This window comes from Mesocricetus auratus, unplaced genomic scaffold (genome assembly GCF_017639785.1).
Source record: "Mesocricetus auratus isolate SY011 unplaced genomic scaffold, BCM_Maur_2.0 Super-Scaffold_100015, whole genome shotgun sequence".
NCBI lineage: Eukaryota > Metazoa > Chordata > Mammalia > Rodentia > Cricetidae > Mesocricetus > Mesocricetus auratus.
Window position 1 is genome coordinate 26,238,191 of NW_024429198.1, and position 19,278 is coordinate 26,257,468.

General features: G+C 40.9%; 1 protein-coding gene and 1 pseudogene across 1 annotated transcript in view; both read right to left on the reverse strand.

Moving 5' to 3' along the window:
- Positions 1-10,615, reverse strand: part of LOC101828514 (zinc finger protein 728) — a 45,757-nt gene extending 35,142 nt beyond the window's left edge. Inside the window, 5 exon segments of the mRNA XM_021235909.2 lie at positions 827-956; positions 959-2,185; positions 3,007-3,102; positions 4,088-4,214; positions 10,414-10,615. Of these exon segments, the coding sequence (XP_021091568.2) occupies positions 827-956; positions 959-2,185; positions 3,007-3,102; positions 4,088-4,214; positions 10,414-10,419 (1,586 nt within the window). The 5' untranslated portion in view covers positions 10,420-10,615.
- Positions 10,616-14,052: 3,437 nt separating this feature from the next.
- LOC110343652 overlaps positions 14,053-19,278 on the reverse strand; it is a 58,604-nt pseudogene continuing 53,378 nt past the window's right edge.

The window sequence follows — 19,278 nt, forward strand, 5'->3', positions numbered from 1 at the left end:
GAAAAATATTCTCAAGAATCTGCACATTTCTAGGGTTGTTGCTTAGTATAAATACCTTTCTTTGTTTAAGGCAGCAGTTCTCAACATGAGGGTCATGACCCCTCGGAGTTCAAATGACCTTTTCACAGGGGTCACCTAAGACCATTGGATACAAAGGTTATTTACATCGTGATTTATAACAGTAGCAAACTGTTAGGTTGGAAGTAGCAAAGAAAACAATTTTATGGTTGGGGTAGCCACAACATGAGGAACTATATTAGGGGGTGTCAGCATTAGGAAGGTTGAGGATCACTGGTTGAAGGTATGAGGGCTCCTTAAAAGCATTGTCACACCCTCAGTTGTGTTGTTTCCCTCTGGGATACATTCTAAGGCAAGGAAATGTTGATTGAATGGCAAAGAACCTCACTATATTCTTCACATGTGTATGGTTTCCTTGTACTATGGATACTTTTGTGCTGGGTAAGGATGAATGGCCCCAAAGGCTTTACTACATTGCCCCTATTTGTAGGGATTCTATTTAGAACAATTTTTAATATCTTTTAGGGTCTGAAGAAGTAGAAAACATTTTATGAACATTTTAACATTTGTGTTATTTTGTTGAAGTGTGGACTACCTTGGGTTGAGAAACACTAGAAAATTTATTAAAGGGTTTTTAACATTTTTGACACTAGTGGCATTTCTCTCCAGTATGAATAATCAGATGTTTCAAAATTTCTTAGTAAGTGCAAAAGACCTTGGCACATTCTTCAGACTTTCTCTCTCAAATGAATTCTTTAATGATGTTTAAGATCAGAAGACTGGTGAAAGGTCTTGCCATTCTCCACACTAGTAATGTTTCTCTATAATGTGACTAGTCTGGTGTCTAGAACGTGCTGTGTAAGTTCTAAAGTCTTTACCGCATTCTTTATACTTGTAGGGTTTCTCTCCAGAATGAATTCTTGAATGTTCTTTAAGGTTCTGGCAAAGTTGATCAGTTTGCCATATTCTACACATTTGTAAGGTTACTCCCCAGTGTGAGTTAATTTGTGGTGATTTAGTTGTGGCTTTTTATAGAAGGCTTTTCCACACTCCTCACACTTGTAGGTTTTCTTTCCAGAATGGATTATCAAGTGAGCAGAAAGAATCCGAGAAATTCTAAAGACCCTGCCACATATTTCACACTTGTAGGGTTTCTCTCCTGTATGGATTCTCTTGTGTTCTGACAGTAGTGATGGAATACGGAAGGCTTTGCCACATTCCTCACACTTGTAGGGTTTCTCTCCTGTGTGAATCATCATGTGTTTAGACAATCCTGATAGACTATTGAAAGCCTTGCCACACACTTTACACTTGTAGGGCTTCTCTCCTGTATGAATCCTCTTGTGTACAGAAAGTCCTGATGGACCATTGAAGGCCTTGTCACATACTTCACATTTGTAGGGTTTCTCTCCCGTATGAATGTTCTTATGTATAGAAAGTCCTGATAGACGATTGAAGGCCTTGCCACACACTTCACACTTGTAAGGCTTCTCTCCTGTGTGAATCCTCTTGTGTACAGAAAGTCCTGATGTGCAATTGAAGGCCGTGCCACACACTTCACACTTGTGGGGTTTCTCTCCTGTATGGATTCTCTTGTGGATAGAAAGCTGTGATGGGATATAGAAGGCCTTGCCACATAGTTCACACTTGTAGGGTTTCTCTCCTCTGTGAACCCTTTTGTGTACAGAAAGACTTGATGGACGATTGAAGACCTTCCCACAGATTTCACACTTGTAGGGCTTCTCTTCTGCATGAATTTTCTTGTGTTCAGTAAGTCGTGATGGAAAATAGAAGGCCTTGCCGCACACTTCACATTTGTTTGGCTTGTCTCCTGTATGAATGCTTTTGTGTGCAGAAAGTAGTGATGGACAGTTGAAGGCCTTGCCACACACTTTACACTTGTACGGTTTCACTCCTGTATGGATTCTTTTGTGTTTAGAAAGCAATGATGGAGCATGGAAGGCTTTGCCACACACTTCACATTTAAAGGGTTTCTCTCCTGTATGTACTCTCTTGTGTTCACAAAGCAATGATGGAATACAGAAGGCCTTGCCACATTCTTCACACTTATAGGGCTTCTTTCTTAAATTAATATTCTGGTTGTTAATGGGTTGTGAGGTCCAAGAAACCGCTATGCTCCATTCTTTGCCTGTAGGGTGTTTTTTTCCTGGTGAACAAAGGTTGAGAAATGAATGAAAACTGAGCTAAATTCTCTAGATTTATGTTTATTTTTAAAAGCAGAATCATTTCCTCATACCTGTATGTTTCAATACAAATAATAGGTTACATTCAAATTTGTAAACATGTATTCGGTGGAGCCTAATTAAAAACACCATGACAGGTAGAAATTATGTAACCTGCACTGAAAGACAAAGGCCATGACAACATAGAACATAGGATCAAAGCAATATTAATCAAAGTCAAGCATGAGAGGAAGGTACAACATCAACAATTAGGAAAACAAGAATTTCATGCTATTGTAAATGAGCTGCTTAAAGAGATATAGAAATGTGACTAGAAGAACACAAACTATGAAAGTAATCAAATCTGGAAGATACATGTTTTCATAGTTTATATGTATCCTAACTACAGACTTTCATACCTTTTGGAAGGTGTGAAAATTATGCTACATAACAACAAAACTGGCCATAACAATATTAAATAATATATTCCATGAATTGAAGACAGTAGGATCTATGCTCATTTAATGAATAAATATCCAATGATTAACTTATGAGAAAGAAATCATGGTCACCTAGAAATTACAGAACATAGGCAGCCACTGTAAACATAGCTGACCTGATGGGAGAAGAACAAAGCATAAGAGAATCAATGCATAACAACACTTTTCACAGAAAAAGGCACACAAGGAGACCTTAAAAACTGATTTCCATCAGAACACTGTGAGTCAATGTGCAGGACAAAGCCTGGCTTCCTGCTGGATCTCAGGCCTCCCCACTCTGTCCTTGTTCCCCCATTCCTACACACCTGTTTGCATGGCAGCTGCTGCTTGTCTCTTCATATCTGAAGGTCCTTGACTGTGCTCCAGAAATGTGACCAGGTAAGGCTTAGAGGAAGCAAGACCTGTTTATGGGAAAAGAAAACACCATTATTAGTGTGATCTCCTGAAGATCACATGTCCTCTCTAGGTTGGTGTGTAAAAGGAATGAGAAGATACAAACAAGGATTGTAGAGCATTAGTTCTTCCTGTGTTTCCTGATGGACACAGCAGAATGCTTAGGAGGAATTTAGGATTTGCATGTCCTGACCTTCATCTCCCTCAGCTAGAAAGAAAAATATTAAAGCTGAAAAGTATGGCATTCTTTTTAACTTGTATGTTTCCCACTCATACAATCACTTTATAGCATTACACAAATATAAAGGATACTTCTAAAAGGAAGGGGGAAATTATGCACACACGAAGAAATAACATCATTCTAAGATGTATGAATACTCTCCTTAATTTCCCTGAAAATTTTCCTCATGAATTTCATTGTTGGAAGCACAAGCTCCCATGAGATATGGCACAAAGGTAGTTTGATGCTGACAGTTAAGAGTTCACCATGGAAGTGTTCCTCACCCATGTTGTAGAATATTATTTTAAGGTGCGTTACTTTTATTTCTGCTCTGAAATGTTTATTTAATGATGCAAAGATGTGACTGATTTAAATAAAATTCATCTGTGCTCAGGACGCTGAGTCAGGAACTAGCTGACAGGAAGTAGTAGGGAGAAGCCAGGTGAAGGAAGGTTTTTAAGTAGGGGTGAGGAGAAGAAGAGGGCATTTGGAGAGACAGGAGAAGGAGAGGAGGTGAGCTACTTGCTACTCGGTCTCTCTGAGGAGCAGAATTCCACCTCAACCTTTCAATCTTCAGTTCTTTAAAGGGGCAAAGATTTAGGTAAGTTCCCTTCCTAGCTTTGAAACAGTCCAGTGCCTAACGGAACAGAATTTCCCCCAGGCTGCTCCTCTTATGGCATAACAGCTGGTTATAGCATTGTAGTTGCAGTTCCTGATTAGGACAGTCATGGTTTAAAAGGTAGTAACATTTTTTAAAAAAAAGAACAACCCACCCAGGAACACAAGGTGGCTAAAATTCTCCAACATCACATCCCTGTACAGATTCCACTGATCAGGGCCCAGGCATTCATGCTCCTCTGCAGAGAAATCAATGGCCACATCCCTGAATGACAGCATTTCCTGAAAAAAAGAAAAAAAATGAGTGCTGTACATTATGCTAACTAAAACTGCCAGTAAAAACATAAATACCAAGCAGCACATGTGCTTCTGTATATAAATGTAAAGGTGACCCAGAGTGAGAGGAGAGGTGAAAGCCCTTCTGATACAGGAAAGCAATATCCCTAAAATTAGTCTGATGTAGTTCCATAATGCAGCATAGGACTCATGATTAAGCAAATTGAATGGCAGAAGGTTCTAGAAATTTGCACAGATGTTATACTTTTAAAAACCATAAAATGGGGGAGTGAATGTATCTACAGAAGAGTATTGTTGAGGCAGGAGAGATGGCTCAGTAGTAAACAGCACTGGCTGCTCTTCCAAAGGACCTGGGCTTGATTCCCAGCAGCCACATGGCTGCTCACAACTGTCTGTAACTCTAGTTCCAGAGGATCAGACAGTCTCTCAGACATGGACACTACATGAACATATAAATAATACAGTTTTGAAACAAAGCATGCATTTTGTCCCATGCTCATATCATAAGACACCACACAGGATGTACATTCTCACAGTAGAGAGCCATAGTGCTGGGGAGGACACTTCTTTTTTATTTATTATTTTTATTTAATTTAAATTAGAAACAAGTTTGCTTCACATGTCAATCCTAGCTCCCTCTCCCTCCCCTAATCTCCCACCAGCTTCAACTGTGTCCAGGCAGAGACAGCATCCCTTCACATAGAATGGGCTTCCAAAGTCCATCTGGATGACAGGGCTAAATGCTGATTTACTACCTGAGGCCCCAAAGGATGCTGCGGTCTCCTCACTGACACCCACTTTCAGGGGGGGTCTGGATCAGTCCCATGCTGGCCTCTCAGCTATCAGTCTGGGGTCTATGAGCTCCCCCCTTGTTCAGGTCAGCTGTTTCTGTGGGTTTCACCCGCAAAGTCATAACCCCTTTGCTCATCACTCCTCCCTCGCTGCAACTGGTTCCGGGAGTTCAGTTCAGTGTTTAGATGTGGGTGTCTGGGAGACTACACTTCTTACCCCAACAAGAACAATCACGAATGATAAACACAATGAAGATACAGATCTGCTCCAGAAACTCTGGGATAGGTCTGACTTCTTCTGCATGTACACAATGATGCAAATGACAATGCACCAACATGAGTTTCAGCAAACAAAGGACAATACAATAAATGAAGAACTTGTGGGCAATATGCAATCACAAGTACTTTAACAGATTTATGACTAGGAAATTCAGCAATAAGATTAGTCACTGTGGAGACTTAACACTGACCCAAGACTCTCTCAGCAGCCCCAGTGAAAGGACAAAGGGAATGACACACGAGGCATGGCTTAAGAAAGCCTTGGAGGAACCGGAAATGATAAGCATGCAGGGTTGTTTTCTTTAAGAAGAAATGACCCATGTCTCTTCACTGGGAAGCTACAGTGAATGCTGTCTAACAACCTGGAGATCTTCTCGAGTCTATGGCTCCGACTTCACCTGAATCTCACCCCACTCCATATCCTGAGCATTGTTCAGACCCTAATCCTGGGCTTTGTCTCTGAATAAAACTTATCTTTATGAAAGTGGTTCCATGAAATTTGCATCCTCAGTCAATAAAACTCAGTTTGATAACTGTTCTGTTATATATAATTTGACTATGTTAAAATTAAAACCTTTCCTTTAATTTAGACAAAAAAGAGATGATGGAGGAAGTCCTTCTGTGTATATGTTGTCTTATCGGTTGAGTAACAAAGCACTATTGGCCAATAGAGAAGCAAGATAGGTGGGACTAGGAGTCAAAAATAATTCTAAAAATCTAATACACAGTCAGTCACGATGCAGGACAAGAAAATAGTAAAAGGTCCAGACCCTTTTCTCTGGTAAGAGAAGACCACATGAAAATGCTCAGATTAACAGTTATGGGTTAATAATTAAGTCAGAGCTAGCCAATAAAAAAACAAACAAATGGCCAACAGCTTCATAAATGATATAGTGTCCTGTATGTTCATTTGGGACTGTTACTGCTCTGGAACCAGGCTGATAAAAAAATATATACGTTACACACCTCTTTAATGCTGGGATTAAAGATGTGAGCTCCCATAACCTGACTCTGTTTCTCTTTTATACTCATTTAATCTCATGTAGCCCAGGGTGGCCTTCCTGCTTCCTCCTCCCAACAAATGAAATTAAAGGCAGTGACCTCCAAGTACTGGTATTAAAGGTATGTGCCACCACTTCTTGGCCCCTAGTGGCTTAATTCTACACTCTGATCTTGAGGCAATCTTTATTTGTTAGATCACAAACTAAATATCACCACATATGCAATAAAGAATTTAAGAAATATACCATCAGCCGGGCGTTGGTGGCGCACGCCTTTAATCCCAGCACTCGTGAGGCAGAGGCAGGCGGATCTCTGTGAGTTCGGGGCCAGCCTGGTCTACAAAGTGAGTTCCAGGACAGCCTCCAAAGCTACAGAGAAACTCTGTCTCAAAAAACCAAAAAAAAAAAAAAAAAAAAGAAATATACCATCAAAATCTCAAGGGTGAAATACCACCGTGATGGAAAGAAATAAACAAGCAACATCACACATGCTAAGGCGTAAGAGGGCCTTGACAAACACAAAAGCTGACAAAAATTACAAGAGCATGAAAAAGACATGAAAGAACACTAAAGGTCTGCAGGTTAGCTTGACACAAAAAGAGCCTTCAGCAAAACCTGATGACCTGAAGTGGATCCTGTACACTCAGGCAGTGCAAGGAAAGAAACTGTGATCTCTATGTGCGTGGCATGGCATGTGAATTTACATATGAACACAGGCACACAGTCTGTCAGTCAGTCAATCTAGAAACCAGTCAATCAATGTACTAAACAGTACCAAAGGGATTGTAAAAGATTTATTGAACACAACACAAAGAATAAAAAAAGAAACAAGAAAGCCAGTATCATGACACGTGTGCAATCTGAGTTTGTGGAAAGGGTAGGTAGGGATACAAGGCATATGTGGCCAGCCTCATCTACCTTGGATTTCAACACACCCTGGGCTTTATAAACTCCTCCCTCATTTAAACAAACAAACACTCTCTCCATCATTCAAGATAATGAACTTAAGGAGAATAAGTGGCTTAATGATGCCCTACAATTTTTAGTATTCAGGCATCTCTACTGGCCTGTCCTTGGGATTCTGACAGGATATGCCCTCAGCTGCAGCCACTAAGAGCACAACCTGTGCATATTCACTATGTTTCCTTTTAAAAGGGCCCTGCCAAACACCCATCCTTCTGTCTTTCTTTTTTCCCTCTCTCTACTCTGGTTCTCTCTCTCTCTCTCTCTCTCTCTCTCTCTCTCTCTCTCTCTCTCTCTCTCTCTCTCTCTCTCTCTCTCTCTCTCTCTCCCTCTCTCCTCTCTTTTCTCTCCCTCTGTTCCTCTCTTCTTCTGCTCCTGTCTCAGGAGGCCAGTCTCCCCTTTTTATGGTCTCTCTCCCTAATTAAAAAAATAACCCTATGTTTGAACCCTGCCTCATGGCATCTTTTTCTCAAGCACTGTTTTTCTTAAATTACAACAACAATAACAAGAAGAAATAACCACAAGAATGATGGAAATGACAAAGACAATCCAGGAGTTGAGACTGAAATTCAATAAAGAGAGAGAATGATGAGGGCTTTAGCTGAAATGAAGATGGAATTGAAAAGCCAACAATCCAACCACAAAAGCTTACAATTAAATGAATCAAGCAGAACAAATGCATCCAGACTTAGATATAAAGTAGCTGATCTACACAAAATAAGTTAAGAATATGAAAAATTAATAAACCCACAAAAGGAAATGCAGGAGAGATAAGCAATATGAGAAGACCAAACCTGCAAAATATAGACATAGTTGGGAAGAAACCCTAGGCATAGACAAGGTCTTCAACAAGATCATAAAAGAAATCATCCCCATAAAATTACAAGAAGCACACAGACCATGCACGACAAGAGCAGAAAGAAACTCCTTACGGCATACTGAGAGCTGCAAGCAAAATGACAGCTGCATAGAGATCAGATCTGATTCCTCAGTGCAAACTCTGGAACCCAGAAGGTCCCAAGTCTTAAAAGAGCATGACACCCAACCTAAGCTACTACACATGGCAAAATGATCTGCCATAGCTGAAGGACAAAGATAATATAAAAAAGCATTAATAATTATGCCCTCCGAACCTAAAGAAAATACAGGAAGCAAGGTACCTTAGACTGGAGAGAAGTGTAACACGGAAAATAAAGGGATGCAGAGACTGAAATCGGGGGGTCAAGCTGCAGCTCAGGGAAGCAAAGCACCGACTACTACCTCTCTACCTCAGGCTGACCCTGTTTCCACGACATCTCAACAAGTCTCAAATTGCTGCCTCTCCTCACTGTGGCTGGAGAAGGAATGCCTCTCTGAGACCTTGCTTCTGTCTTATATACTTCCCTAATGATGGGATTAAAGGTGTGAGCTATAATTCTCTTTAAGAGTGATTCACTCTTGTGTAGATCTAGGTGGCCTTGGACTCACAGAGATTCATCTACCTCTTAATCCTAAATCCTAGTATTAAAGGTGTGTATCATCACCTCTTAGTTTCTGGCTGCTGGGATATAATGTGTATCCCCACTGCCTAATCTCTAGAGCATGAGGCTGACTTTGCTTTCTGAATCCCCAGGCAAGCTTTAATAAATAATAAACAATATATCACTACAGAGAAGGATGTACATAGCAAACAAACCGTACATAGAAGAAGCCAAAATTACTAACACAGAAAGGGACACTGAGAACACAAACAGCACCACCAAAAGTCAGCAGGCCAGTGACAGCTCATATATCACACGTCAGAACAACCAATGCCCTCCATTCCCCATGTAAAAGTCATAGGACAGATGAATGGATCAAAAAACAAAATCCATCTTTCTGGCTCCGGGAGAAACACATTTAAGAGTTTTCATTTATGGACACTACTGCTAAAATGAAGGGATAGAAGGAAGGCATGTGACAAGAGGACAGTGTACAGAACCTACTAGATCACCTGGGCCATTTCTCCCCTCTGCTGTGGAATAACCCTCTTATACGCCACTCGAGTTGGTATACAACTCTGATTGGCCAGTGGTCACACAGGACATAGGTAGGACAACCAAACTAAGGATGATCTGAAGGACAAGGGCAGAGTCTGAGGAGTCTGCAAGCAGACACAGAGAGAGCAGGAAATTAATGTTCCATGTTAATAAAGGTACCACCATGTGGCAGAGAGCAAATACAGAATATGGGTTAAATTAAAATGTAAGAGCCAGTTAATAATAAGCCTGCTATGGGCTGAGCATGCATAATTAATATAAAGCCTCTGAGTAATTTTTTAGGAACTGGCTGGTGGGAGAGAAATGTCTGCCTACACCTCTCCCTTTCAGAGATAGTCAAGCCTCCTCCTGTCAATCATGAGGTCCACTTATCCTATCACACCAAGTCCTCTCTCACGTCAGAAAAGGAGCACAAATTTCTGACATCACAGTCTCAAAAGGAACGGATGCAATATTGCTCTCTTACAGTTTTCACTCCGCAGCGTGAAGCCCGCAATTGTGTGGATTCTGCAAAGACAGCTTCATACTAACTACAAGATTATTCTGTGTCATATGGGAGTGCAATGTGGTGATTCTGGCCACAGGAGTCTATATAAGTTATTCCTATTCCACCGCAGGCATCTATAAATCTAGCAATTAATTCCAAAGGAAAAGAAACTAACATCCTAGACAGCAACTGCCCTCATGGCACTCCGTCCCTGCAAACTAAGAACTTGAGGAACTTCTGTGAGCTTCCTAAAGTATGGGAGGGTCTAGGTGTCCTATGAAGTGTAGGTGGGGCTAGGTGTCCACTCTTCCTAGAAGTCCTGAGAAATCTGACTACTGCCATGCTTCCCCAATGAAGTAGGAAAGTGAGCTCCCTTCAGCTCCTAGGTCACCAGAAGCTCAGGTGGACTCGGGCAGCAGGGCGTCCTAAGAGACTGGACACCCACAGCACGTGGCTTTGGCATGTTCCCCTCTCCTCTGTCAAACCTGCACCCAGGTGCAGTGGCCCAGCCTAGGTCAGCACAGCCACACCCCCAGGTCAGCTTCTCCTGCCTCCCAACCAGCCCAAGTCAGCTCCCTCCACGCCGGACCCGACACCTTGCACAATCCATCAGATCTGCAGGACGGCGCTGCACCCTGCACCAACCTCCATGTCAGAGATCCAAGCCCAGTGCTGAGCAGGACAGGCGCCTAACTTCGGGGAGAAGCGAAGTTTGAAGTCTGAACATGCAAGTTCTTCCGGTATCCAAAGCCCATTCTTGTGATGTCATCGTATGAGGAACTACATTTCCCATAAGTCAGCGTAAAGGATTTCCGGGAATCCTCCCAACGTGATTTGTTGGGAGGAACCTGGCTTGAGAACCGGACAGGAGCAGGGCAATCCCGTGTGTTTCAATGCTGTGATCTCAGCAACAGGTATTAGCCTGTGAGCCCAGCCTTTCACAGTAATGTTTCCAGCGTTTCCTAGGTATTTCCGCTAAAAGGTTCTGATGTTGAAGCTCAGGTCTCCTTATTAGGGGATCTTAACTACCGCATGAAAACTCAGATTCATCTGTTTTACTTAAAATAAGGAAGTAGGACTGGGCATCATGTCTTCAAGATGCTTTTTGAAGCCGCCCTTGGTGACCCTGCCTGTCATCCAGTGTCCCAGGAGCTTAAGACAGAAGAATCAGAAGACAAGGCTATCAAAGACAACTTATAGATGTGTTCTATCAAAACACAGTGTAGAGGACACACAGTGGGCCAGCTCAGGGTAAAGCTCTTGGCTATAATGAAGGCAGCTTTTGGTTTAATATATCCAGTAATAAAAATGATCCTTGTCCTCTTTGCTGACACACAGTGTGAGCCATGCATTCCTACATCTGGAATAGGGTTGATATACAAGCTGGAATCCATACAGTAAAGGGCATGAGTCAGGGTCACACAGATGCTTAAAATCATTGAACAAAGTGGAAACTGCAGATCCCTGACATTTACTTGCAATGAAATTCCAGATCAATCTCAGATCTTTCCATCTGTCTGTCAATTCCTTTCCCACACTTTCTATTAATCTGTGTAATAAATATTAATCCAGTGTCTGCTCTACCACAACCCCTCACACACTTCTCCCTAAGTTTTCACGACTCAGACAAACAGTCAGCACCAGGTGTTCTCTGAGCACAGCTCTCCTTCTCTGCACCTCCCCCAGGGAAGGACCCAGCTCCTGGGACCACACTGGAGTGTGCTCTGACTCCTGGGATCACACTGGAGTGTTCTCTGACTCCTGGGATCACACTGGAGTGTGCTCTGACTCCTGGTCCATCGTGCATTGCAGGCTTTCCCTCTGCGTTACATTTGACATTCCTTATTGAATTTCCCCTCTCCTCTGATCCTGACACTGTTCATATTTGACACTGTCTTGAACATCAATGGTATCTGCCTTGACCTTTCCTCCCTTTTTTGAGGTAGCACACAGAGATGATTATTCCTCAAATGCACAGTTATTAGAAATGTGTTTTTTAGGACTAGCAAATGAGATCACTGAAGCGAAGAACTACACTGGAACCATGGTGTACTAAGAATGCCCATGTCTTCCTTGGAAAGAATTTTTCCTGTACAGCTCATGCTTAGACAATGATACAAACCCTGTCACAAGGAACACAGATGCTTCCATGATAGACATTGGTTCTTAGGGAAGCTGTTTCTGAGCAGAAACTGTAGGAAGCTCTGTGTCATATTCAGTTCTTTACGCCAAGCATTGTGTTCAACTCAGTGATACAGAACACCCCTCTCAGCTTAGAGGAACTATTCAACAAGCAGAGCATCCCTCTGGATATTTGATTGACAAGTCTGTTAGAATGAGGCCATGACAATAATGGGAAGGGGAAAATACTCTGATGTATATGTATAAAATGTTGATCCTGTCATTTGGCATGCAACTTTAGTAAGTGTTCCTATTGCAGTGACAAAATGTGCTCTCAGAGCACCTTACAAAGGGTTTATTGGACCATGGTTCAAGGACACTCTCTGCCACACTGAGAAAGTTAAGACAAGAGGAGCTTAAAGCAGCTGGTCATGTTTCACCCACAGTCAGGAAGCAGAAGGAGATGGAGGAATTATTGATTTCAGGGCACTTCCTTCTTATGCCATGCAGGATCTCAACCAACAGCTGCTTCCACCCATAGTCTATAGGTCTTTAGACCTCTAGTAAACTAATGAAAATAACTTCTGCAAAGGTGTCAGGGCCTTCATGATATTTTGGAAATATGTTCCACCCAGCCACGGATGGCCTGGGCTCAGTGGGGTATGGCTCCTATTCTGAAAAACAAAAGACGTGGGCCAGGGCAAGACTACACCCACCCTGAGGGCTAGTGAGACTTACTGGTGTGGAGTACCTGAGGGCATCAGTACATGATACTAAGGAGTTCCTCTAGTATTAAAGGAAATATTTGCTATCAACCTTTTTTATATGGTAATGGATATCTTCTTCCATTACCCTCACTTTGGATGGTTACTTAAGATGATGCTTCAATAAACCATGGCCTTCGGTATTTACTGGGAGACCTCCTGTAATGACCAATGTCTCTGTCTTTAATGCCTTTGGGTTGTTAATTTTCCCGCATCCACACATCCCCACTCAGGGTCAGACCTGGGGCTGTTTGGCTGGTTCCGATCTCAGCCCTGAAGACATTAGTCCGGAATACAAAGGAATGTGCAGAAACTTGCTTCTCATGTGATTGTACATCTTATTGTGTTAACAATTAACACTTAATCATTTCTTCTCCATCCCTTGTCTACAGGAAACACAAACACAATTTAAAAAATATACTTTAAGTTTATTTTGGTGTGTGTGTGTGTGCGTGTGTGTGTGTGTGTGTGTGTGTGTGTGTGTGTGTGTGTGTACCCATGAATGGAGGTCATAGGACAGCCTTCAGAGGTAATCATTCTTTCTATTATGAGAGTACTTGTGGGTCTTGTGGCAATCAATCTTTTTCCCAAGGCCATCATGTTAGCTGCAACCACAAAGCTCTACATCATAACATTCTCTCCCTTCTCCCAACCTTACATTCATCTCATGAGTAAAACAGGATCCAACTAGACAGACCCACAAAGTACTTAACAATTTCAAGAGTTTAAAAGACCTCAGCCCGCATCTCATCTGAGACTCCAGGCAATGTCTTAAGTGAGGTTCTACAACATAAAAACAACTAGCATACTTCCACCACACACTGACACAGAACAAACACTCCCACTCTAAAACAGAATAATCAAAGCATAGCAAGGAAGGATCAGACCAAAATCCAGGAGGCAAACACCCGGTCTGATGACTGAGTCTTGACATCTAGGACTTCTGCTGCACTGGTGTTGACTTGGGTGACCCCCACCTTTCCAGCTTCACCTGAAACATACATAGTGTCTCTCCTAGGCACACACCAGTCATTTCTTGCAGTTTTCCTTAGCAGGTCCTGTACTTCCTTCCTTCTGACACCAGGCATCTCCAGTATCTTGGGACATGCAATAATTTGGTTTCGTAACAAGTTGATATCCTCAAACTTGAGTGGTCTGAATGACTGTGATATCTATGACTTGATTCTTTCCACCCCATTAAACAATGTTACATTAATTCTGAGCAGTACCTAATATTTTTCAACATTCCACTTCATTAATTCCCTTATACCCATTACTGAGGGATGACAAGACTTTGCCACACAATTTGACTTTACATGATGCTTTCTGCTCTAATTTGCTCTATGAGGCTTACATGTTGGACAAAGTTTCTGTCAGAGTCATACATAGAAGATCTCTATTTCATATGAATTCACTCATCATTTACTAGAACATTGTTTTCCAGGAGACATGCTCTGAGGATATCTAGAATATAAAGAAGAGTGGAACACTGCTCCTCATTCCCTAACGACTCAGTTTGATTTCTCTTGGTGTGATAAACATCACAGTCAAGACTACTTAGGGGAGAAGAGATGTTTTTTCAGTTCACTGACTGAACTTCATCCATGGAAGCCAGGGCAGGAGAGCACAGCAGAAATCTAAGGCAGCAAGTGATGTAGGAACTAGAGAGGGAATCTACTTTCTGGTTTATGCTCTTTGACTTCAGCTTAACCAACATTTTTCTACAATCAGGACCACCTGCTTAGGTGTGGCACATCCAAGGTGCACTGACATCATCCTAATTGGTCTGGATTCTCATATATCAACGAACATTTGTGAAAATACTCCTATTATAGACATGGTCATAGCCAATCAGATCCAGATTGAGACTCTATCACATATTGCTTGGCTGTGTGAAGCTGAGAGCAGAAACAAATAGGACATCTTCATTGCAGAGCTTCTTATCAATGCATATTCTTTGGAGCTGATGATGATGAAAAAAATTAGGTTGTTTCCACATCATTTGAGGGTGTAGAGTTTCCCTGTAGTATAATGTCTCTGGGGACACTTTGGGTATGAAAGTCAGGTAAAGGGACTGCCACAATCTTAGCACTTATAGTGCTCTTCACCACCATGAACCCTATGACTCTTACAGAAGAATAAAAAGCAGCTAAACACATGGCCATATTTTATACATTTACAGAGAATGTCTTGTGTGTGACTTCCTTGACATTCAGGAAGAGCTAGGAAGGCTTTTCAATATCCTTTGCATTTGGAAGGCTGGTGCTCAGTGTGTGTGGTTTCCTTTTGTTTAAGATATAAGCATCCTTTAAGATATAAGCATCCTTTAAAAGCACTGTCACCCCCTCCATGATTGTGCTGCTTCTCTGCAGGACAAATTCTGGTCAGAAAGCATTGATTAACTGGAAAAGCTCTTCACCACATCCCTCACATGTGTACAGCTATCTTGCATTACTGATCCTTTCATGTTGGGTAAGGTCTGGATGCTTCCAAAGGCTTGACCACATTGCTCAAACATGTAAGGCTTCTAGTCAGAATAAATTTTTTGATATCTTTTAGGGTCTGAAGAAGTATAAAACATTTTATGAACATTTTAACATTTGTATTACTTCACTGAACTTTAAACCACCTTGTGTTGAGAAATATTACAAAGCTTATTAAAGTTGGCAACATTTTTCACACTAGCGGCATTTCTCTCCAGCATGAATTATCAGGTGTTTCAAAAGTTCTTAGTGCAAACGACTGTGTGCTTTCTTTCACAGATGAATCCTTTGGTGTTGTTTAAGACCAGAAGACTGGTGGAAGGCCTTGCCACATTCTCCGCACTTGTAACGTTTCTCTCCAGTGTGAATTCTCTGGTGTTTAGAACGTGCTGTGTAAGTTCTGAAGTCTTTGCCACATTCTTTACATTTGTAGGGTTTCTCTCCAGAATGGATTCTTTGATGCTCCTTAAGGTTTTTAGTACAATAGAAAAGTTTTCCACATTCTCCACACTTGTAAGGTTTCTCCCCGGTGTGAGCTAGTTTGTGTTGAGAAAGGTATGACTGAGTAGAGAAGCCTTTGCCACACTCTTCACACTTGTAAGGTTTCTCTCTGGAATGTACTCTCATGTGACTAGAAAGCTGCCAGGGAGTTCTAAAGACCTTGCCACACACTTCACACTTAAAGGGTTTCTCTCCAGAATGGATTCCCAAGTGAGTCGACAGATGGGAGGAAGACCTGAAGGCCTTGCCACACACGTCACACTTGTAGGGTTTCTCCTGAGAGTGACTTTTTTGATGTTCCTTAAGCTTTGAGGAATAGTAATACATTTTGCCACATTCTTCACATTTGTAAGATTTCTCTTTTGTATGAATTCTCCGGTGTACAGAAAGCAACGATGGAGCACTGAAGGCCTTACCACACTCTTCACACTTGTAGGGCTTTACGCCTAAATGAATTCTCTGGTGTTTAATAAGGTGTGAGTTCCAATCAAAAGCCTTGCCACATTCTTTACATGTATAGCATTTTGTTCCTGGTCAATAAAAATTGGAAATATGAATATAAGCAGAGCAACACTCTTTGTGTTTATGATGCTTATTTTCAAAAATGGAGACATTTACTCACAGGTAAATATTTCTACATAAAAAAGCTACACCTATATTCAATGAACCTAGTTCAAAAACATACTAGGTAGAAATCATGTATCCTTGCACTAAAACAAGAAGATCGTAACATAGAAAATAGAAACAAAGCAATATTAATCAAAGTCAAACATGTAAGAAAGGTATAATATCAGCACTCAAGAAAACCCTTAAGAGAATTATGCTAATGAAAAGGGTTCATTGAAAATATAGAAATTCTATGACTAGATAAACAAAAAGTATAATAGTCATGCTTGGAAAACACGTGTGTGTGTGTATATATAGCCTAAATACAGACTTTTGTTTTGGAAAAGTTATAATGTTAGGTGACATAAGAAGACTGACCGTTCATAACAGCATTAAATAATATATTTCAAGATATAGGACATGAAGTTTTATGTATATTTTATGAAGAGAATGAATGCCTGACAATGTCTAAAATGTAAGTAAAGTTCATTTGGAAATGACAGTAAATACAAGCTGACCTGAAGGGAAGAGAATAAAGCTTAGGAGACTCAAAGCATCATAAGCATCTAACAGACACCTTCATTGACAGCCAAGACAGAAAGAGAGATGCTTAAAAAATGATTCTACCAGAACATCACATCTCAACACATGTAGAAAGACCTGGCTTCTTGCTGGAACTCTGGCCTCCCACTCTGTCACTGGCCCCCCTCATTCCTACACACCTGTTGGCATGGAAGCTGCCGCTTGTCTCTTCACATCTGAAGGCCCTTGTCTTTGTTCCAGAAATGTGACCAGGTATGGCTTACAGGAAACAAGACCTAGTTTATGGAAAGGGGTAACAACATTGTTAGCATGTTCTCCTGGGAAATAACATGTCCTCTCCAGGATTGTGTGTATAGGGAATGGGAAGATAATACAAAAGATTGTAGAGAGTTAGTTCTTCATGTGTTATTGTGATGGTCACATTGGAATTCTGGGGTCTGCAGTCCTGAGTTCCACCCTACTTGTTTAAAAGAGAATATGTTAAAACTTAAGAGTATGGCACAGTCTACAACATGGATGGCTCCTGCTCCTGTCACTTACTTTTTAACATAACCACTGATGTGGAGGACATTGCAACAGAACAACAAAAAACAAACAAACAAACAAACAAAAGGTTATGAGCACAAAAAGAAATGAAACAGTTCCAAGGTATAACAATAACTGCCCTCATTTTCTTCAAAAGTAATTCTAGGAATCTCATTGTTGGAAGCACAAGCTCCCATGAGATACTGCACAAAGGACATGAGTTTTATGCTGAAAGTTAAAGAAGAGTTCATCACAGATGTGATCCTCACCTAGAAACACAAGGTTGCTGAAATTCTCCAACATCACATCCCCTGTACAGATTCCACTGAGCAGGATCCAGGCATTCCCACTCCTCTGCAGAGAAATAAATGGCCACATCCCAGAATGACATGTCCTGAAATAAAGAAAAAGGAATAAATACCACACATTGTGTTGATTAAAACTGTCATTGATAGTTATATAAATACAAAGAGGCATACGTGCTTCTGAATACAAATATAAAGGTTACCCAAATTTGGAGGAGAGTCATGCATCTGATATAGGTAAGCAATATCCCCAAAATAGGTCTGATGTACTAATGTGATGTTACATGGGACTCATCTTTAAACAGAGTGAATCGCTGAAGAGTCTAGAAACTCCTAAGAGTATTATACTTTTAAGAACCATAAAATGGGTAATGATTGCATCTACAAGACAGTATGTTGGGGCTGGAGAGATGGCTCAGCAGTTAAAAGCATTGGCTGCTCTTTCAGAAGACTTGGGGTTGATTCCCAGAAGCCATGTGGCTGCTCACAACTGTCTGTAACTCCACCTCCTGAGGCTCAGACAATCTTTCAGATATGCACACTAGCAAAACAACCACACACAGAAAATAAATAACCTACTCCCTGTTGACTAAGCATTCAAATATATGAGCCTATGAGGGCCATTCCCATTCATTCCACCAGAATGATCATAGCTGCCTTAGTAAGAATCTTAGATATGAACAAGCCTATTCAGAGATCACAGTACATCTTACTAAGGACAAACTCACAAAAACAAATAACACGAAATCAAATCACTGAGCTTACAACAGATTAAAATGTTTGTTTCCAGTATGATGGAGAGTAATGTGAATATGTACATAGAGTGAATTCTATGGATCAGACTGTTTGCTACTTCATAGTAAGACTAAGAATGTTCCAGAACTTATCCCTGAATTTCTTGCAGTTCTCACTCAGGAGCTAGGTCCCTTCACTGGCTTTCTAGAAGCCACAACTGTGTTTCTTGTGCCATTGCCAGCATGTCCCACACACAAATACTTTTCTCCTTCTTATAGTCTTCCCTTCTTCCCTAAAGTAGGTGGATCCTTATAGCTTTGGGAGTTTTTGAAGGTGTCCACTTGTGTTTCTGAAATTTGTATTTCTCCTTGATTAGGCATTGTAGAGAAGTGGGTACTTCTAAATACTCTCCATTGCTGCAAGTCTTTAGCTGTCCTGCCTGGCAGCTCCCAAATAACTATATGGAGTTTTATTATTAATTACAGAAGTTCTACCAATAGCTTGAGCTAGTTTCTAACTAGCTCTTATAACTTAAACTAACCCATTTCTGTTAATTTACATGCTGCCATGTGGCTCGTGACTTGTTACTCCATCTCCTATGTGACCTCCTTCTTTAGCTGGTGATTCCACTTGTCTTCTTCCCAGCATCCTCTGTGCCTGGAAATCTTACCTAGGTATTGACCATTCAGCTTTTTATAAAACCAATCATAGTGACATTTTCCCAGTGCACAAAAAAGATTATTCCACATTTCTCCCTTTTTGTCTAAATAGAAAGGAAAGGTTTTTAAAAAATCTCTAACACAGTAAAATTATACATAAGAAGAACAATTACCAAATAAGAATTACATTCATAATTTCCAAATTCATTAGTACTTGGTAAATTTAGAGAAAATATTTCATTATCTATCCTTGCTTCACTTTTGTAAC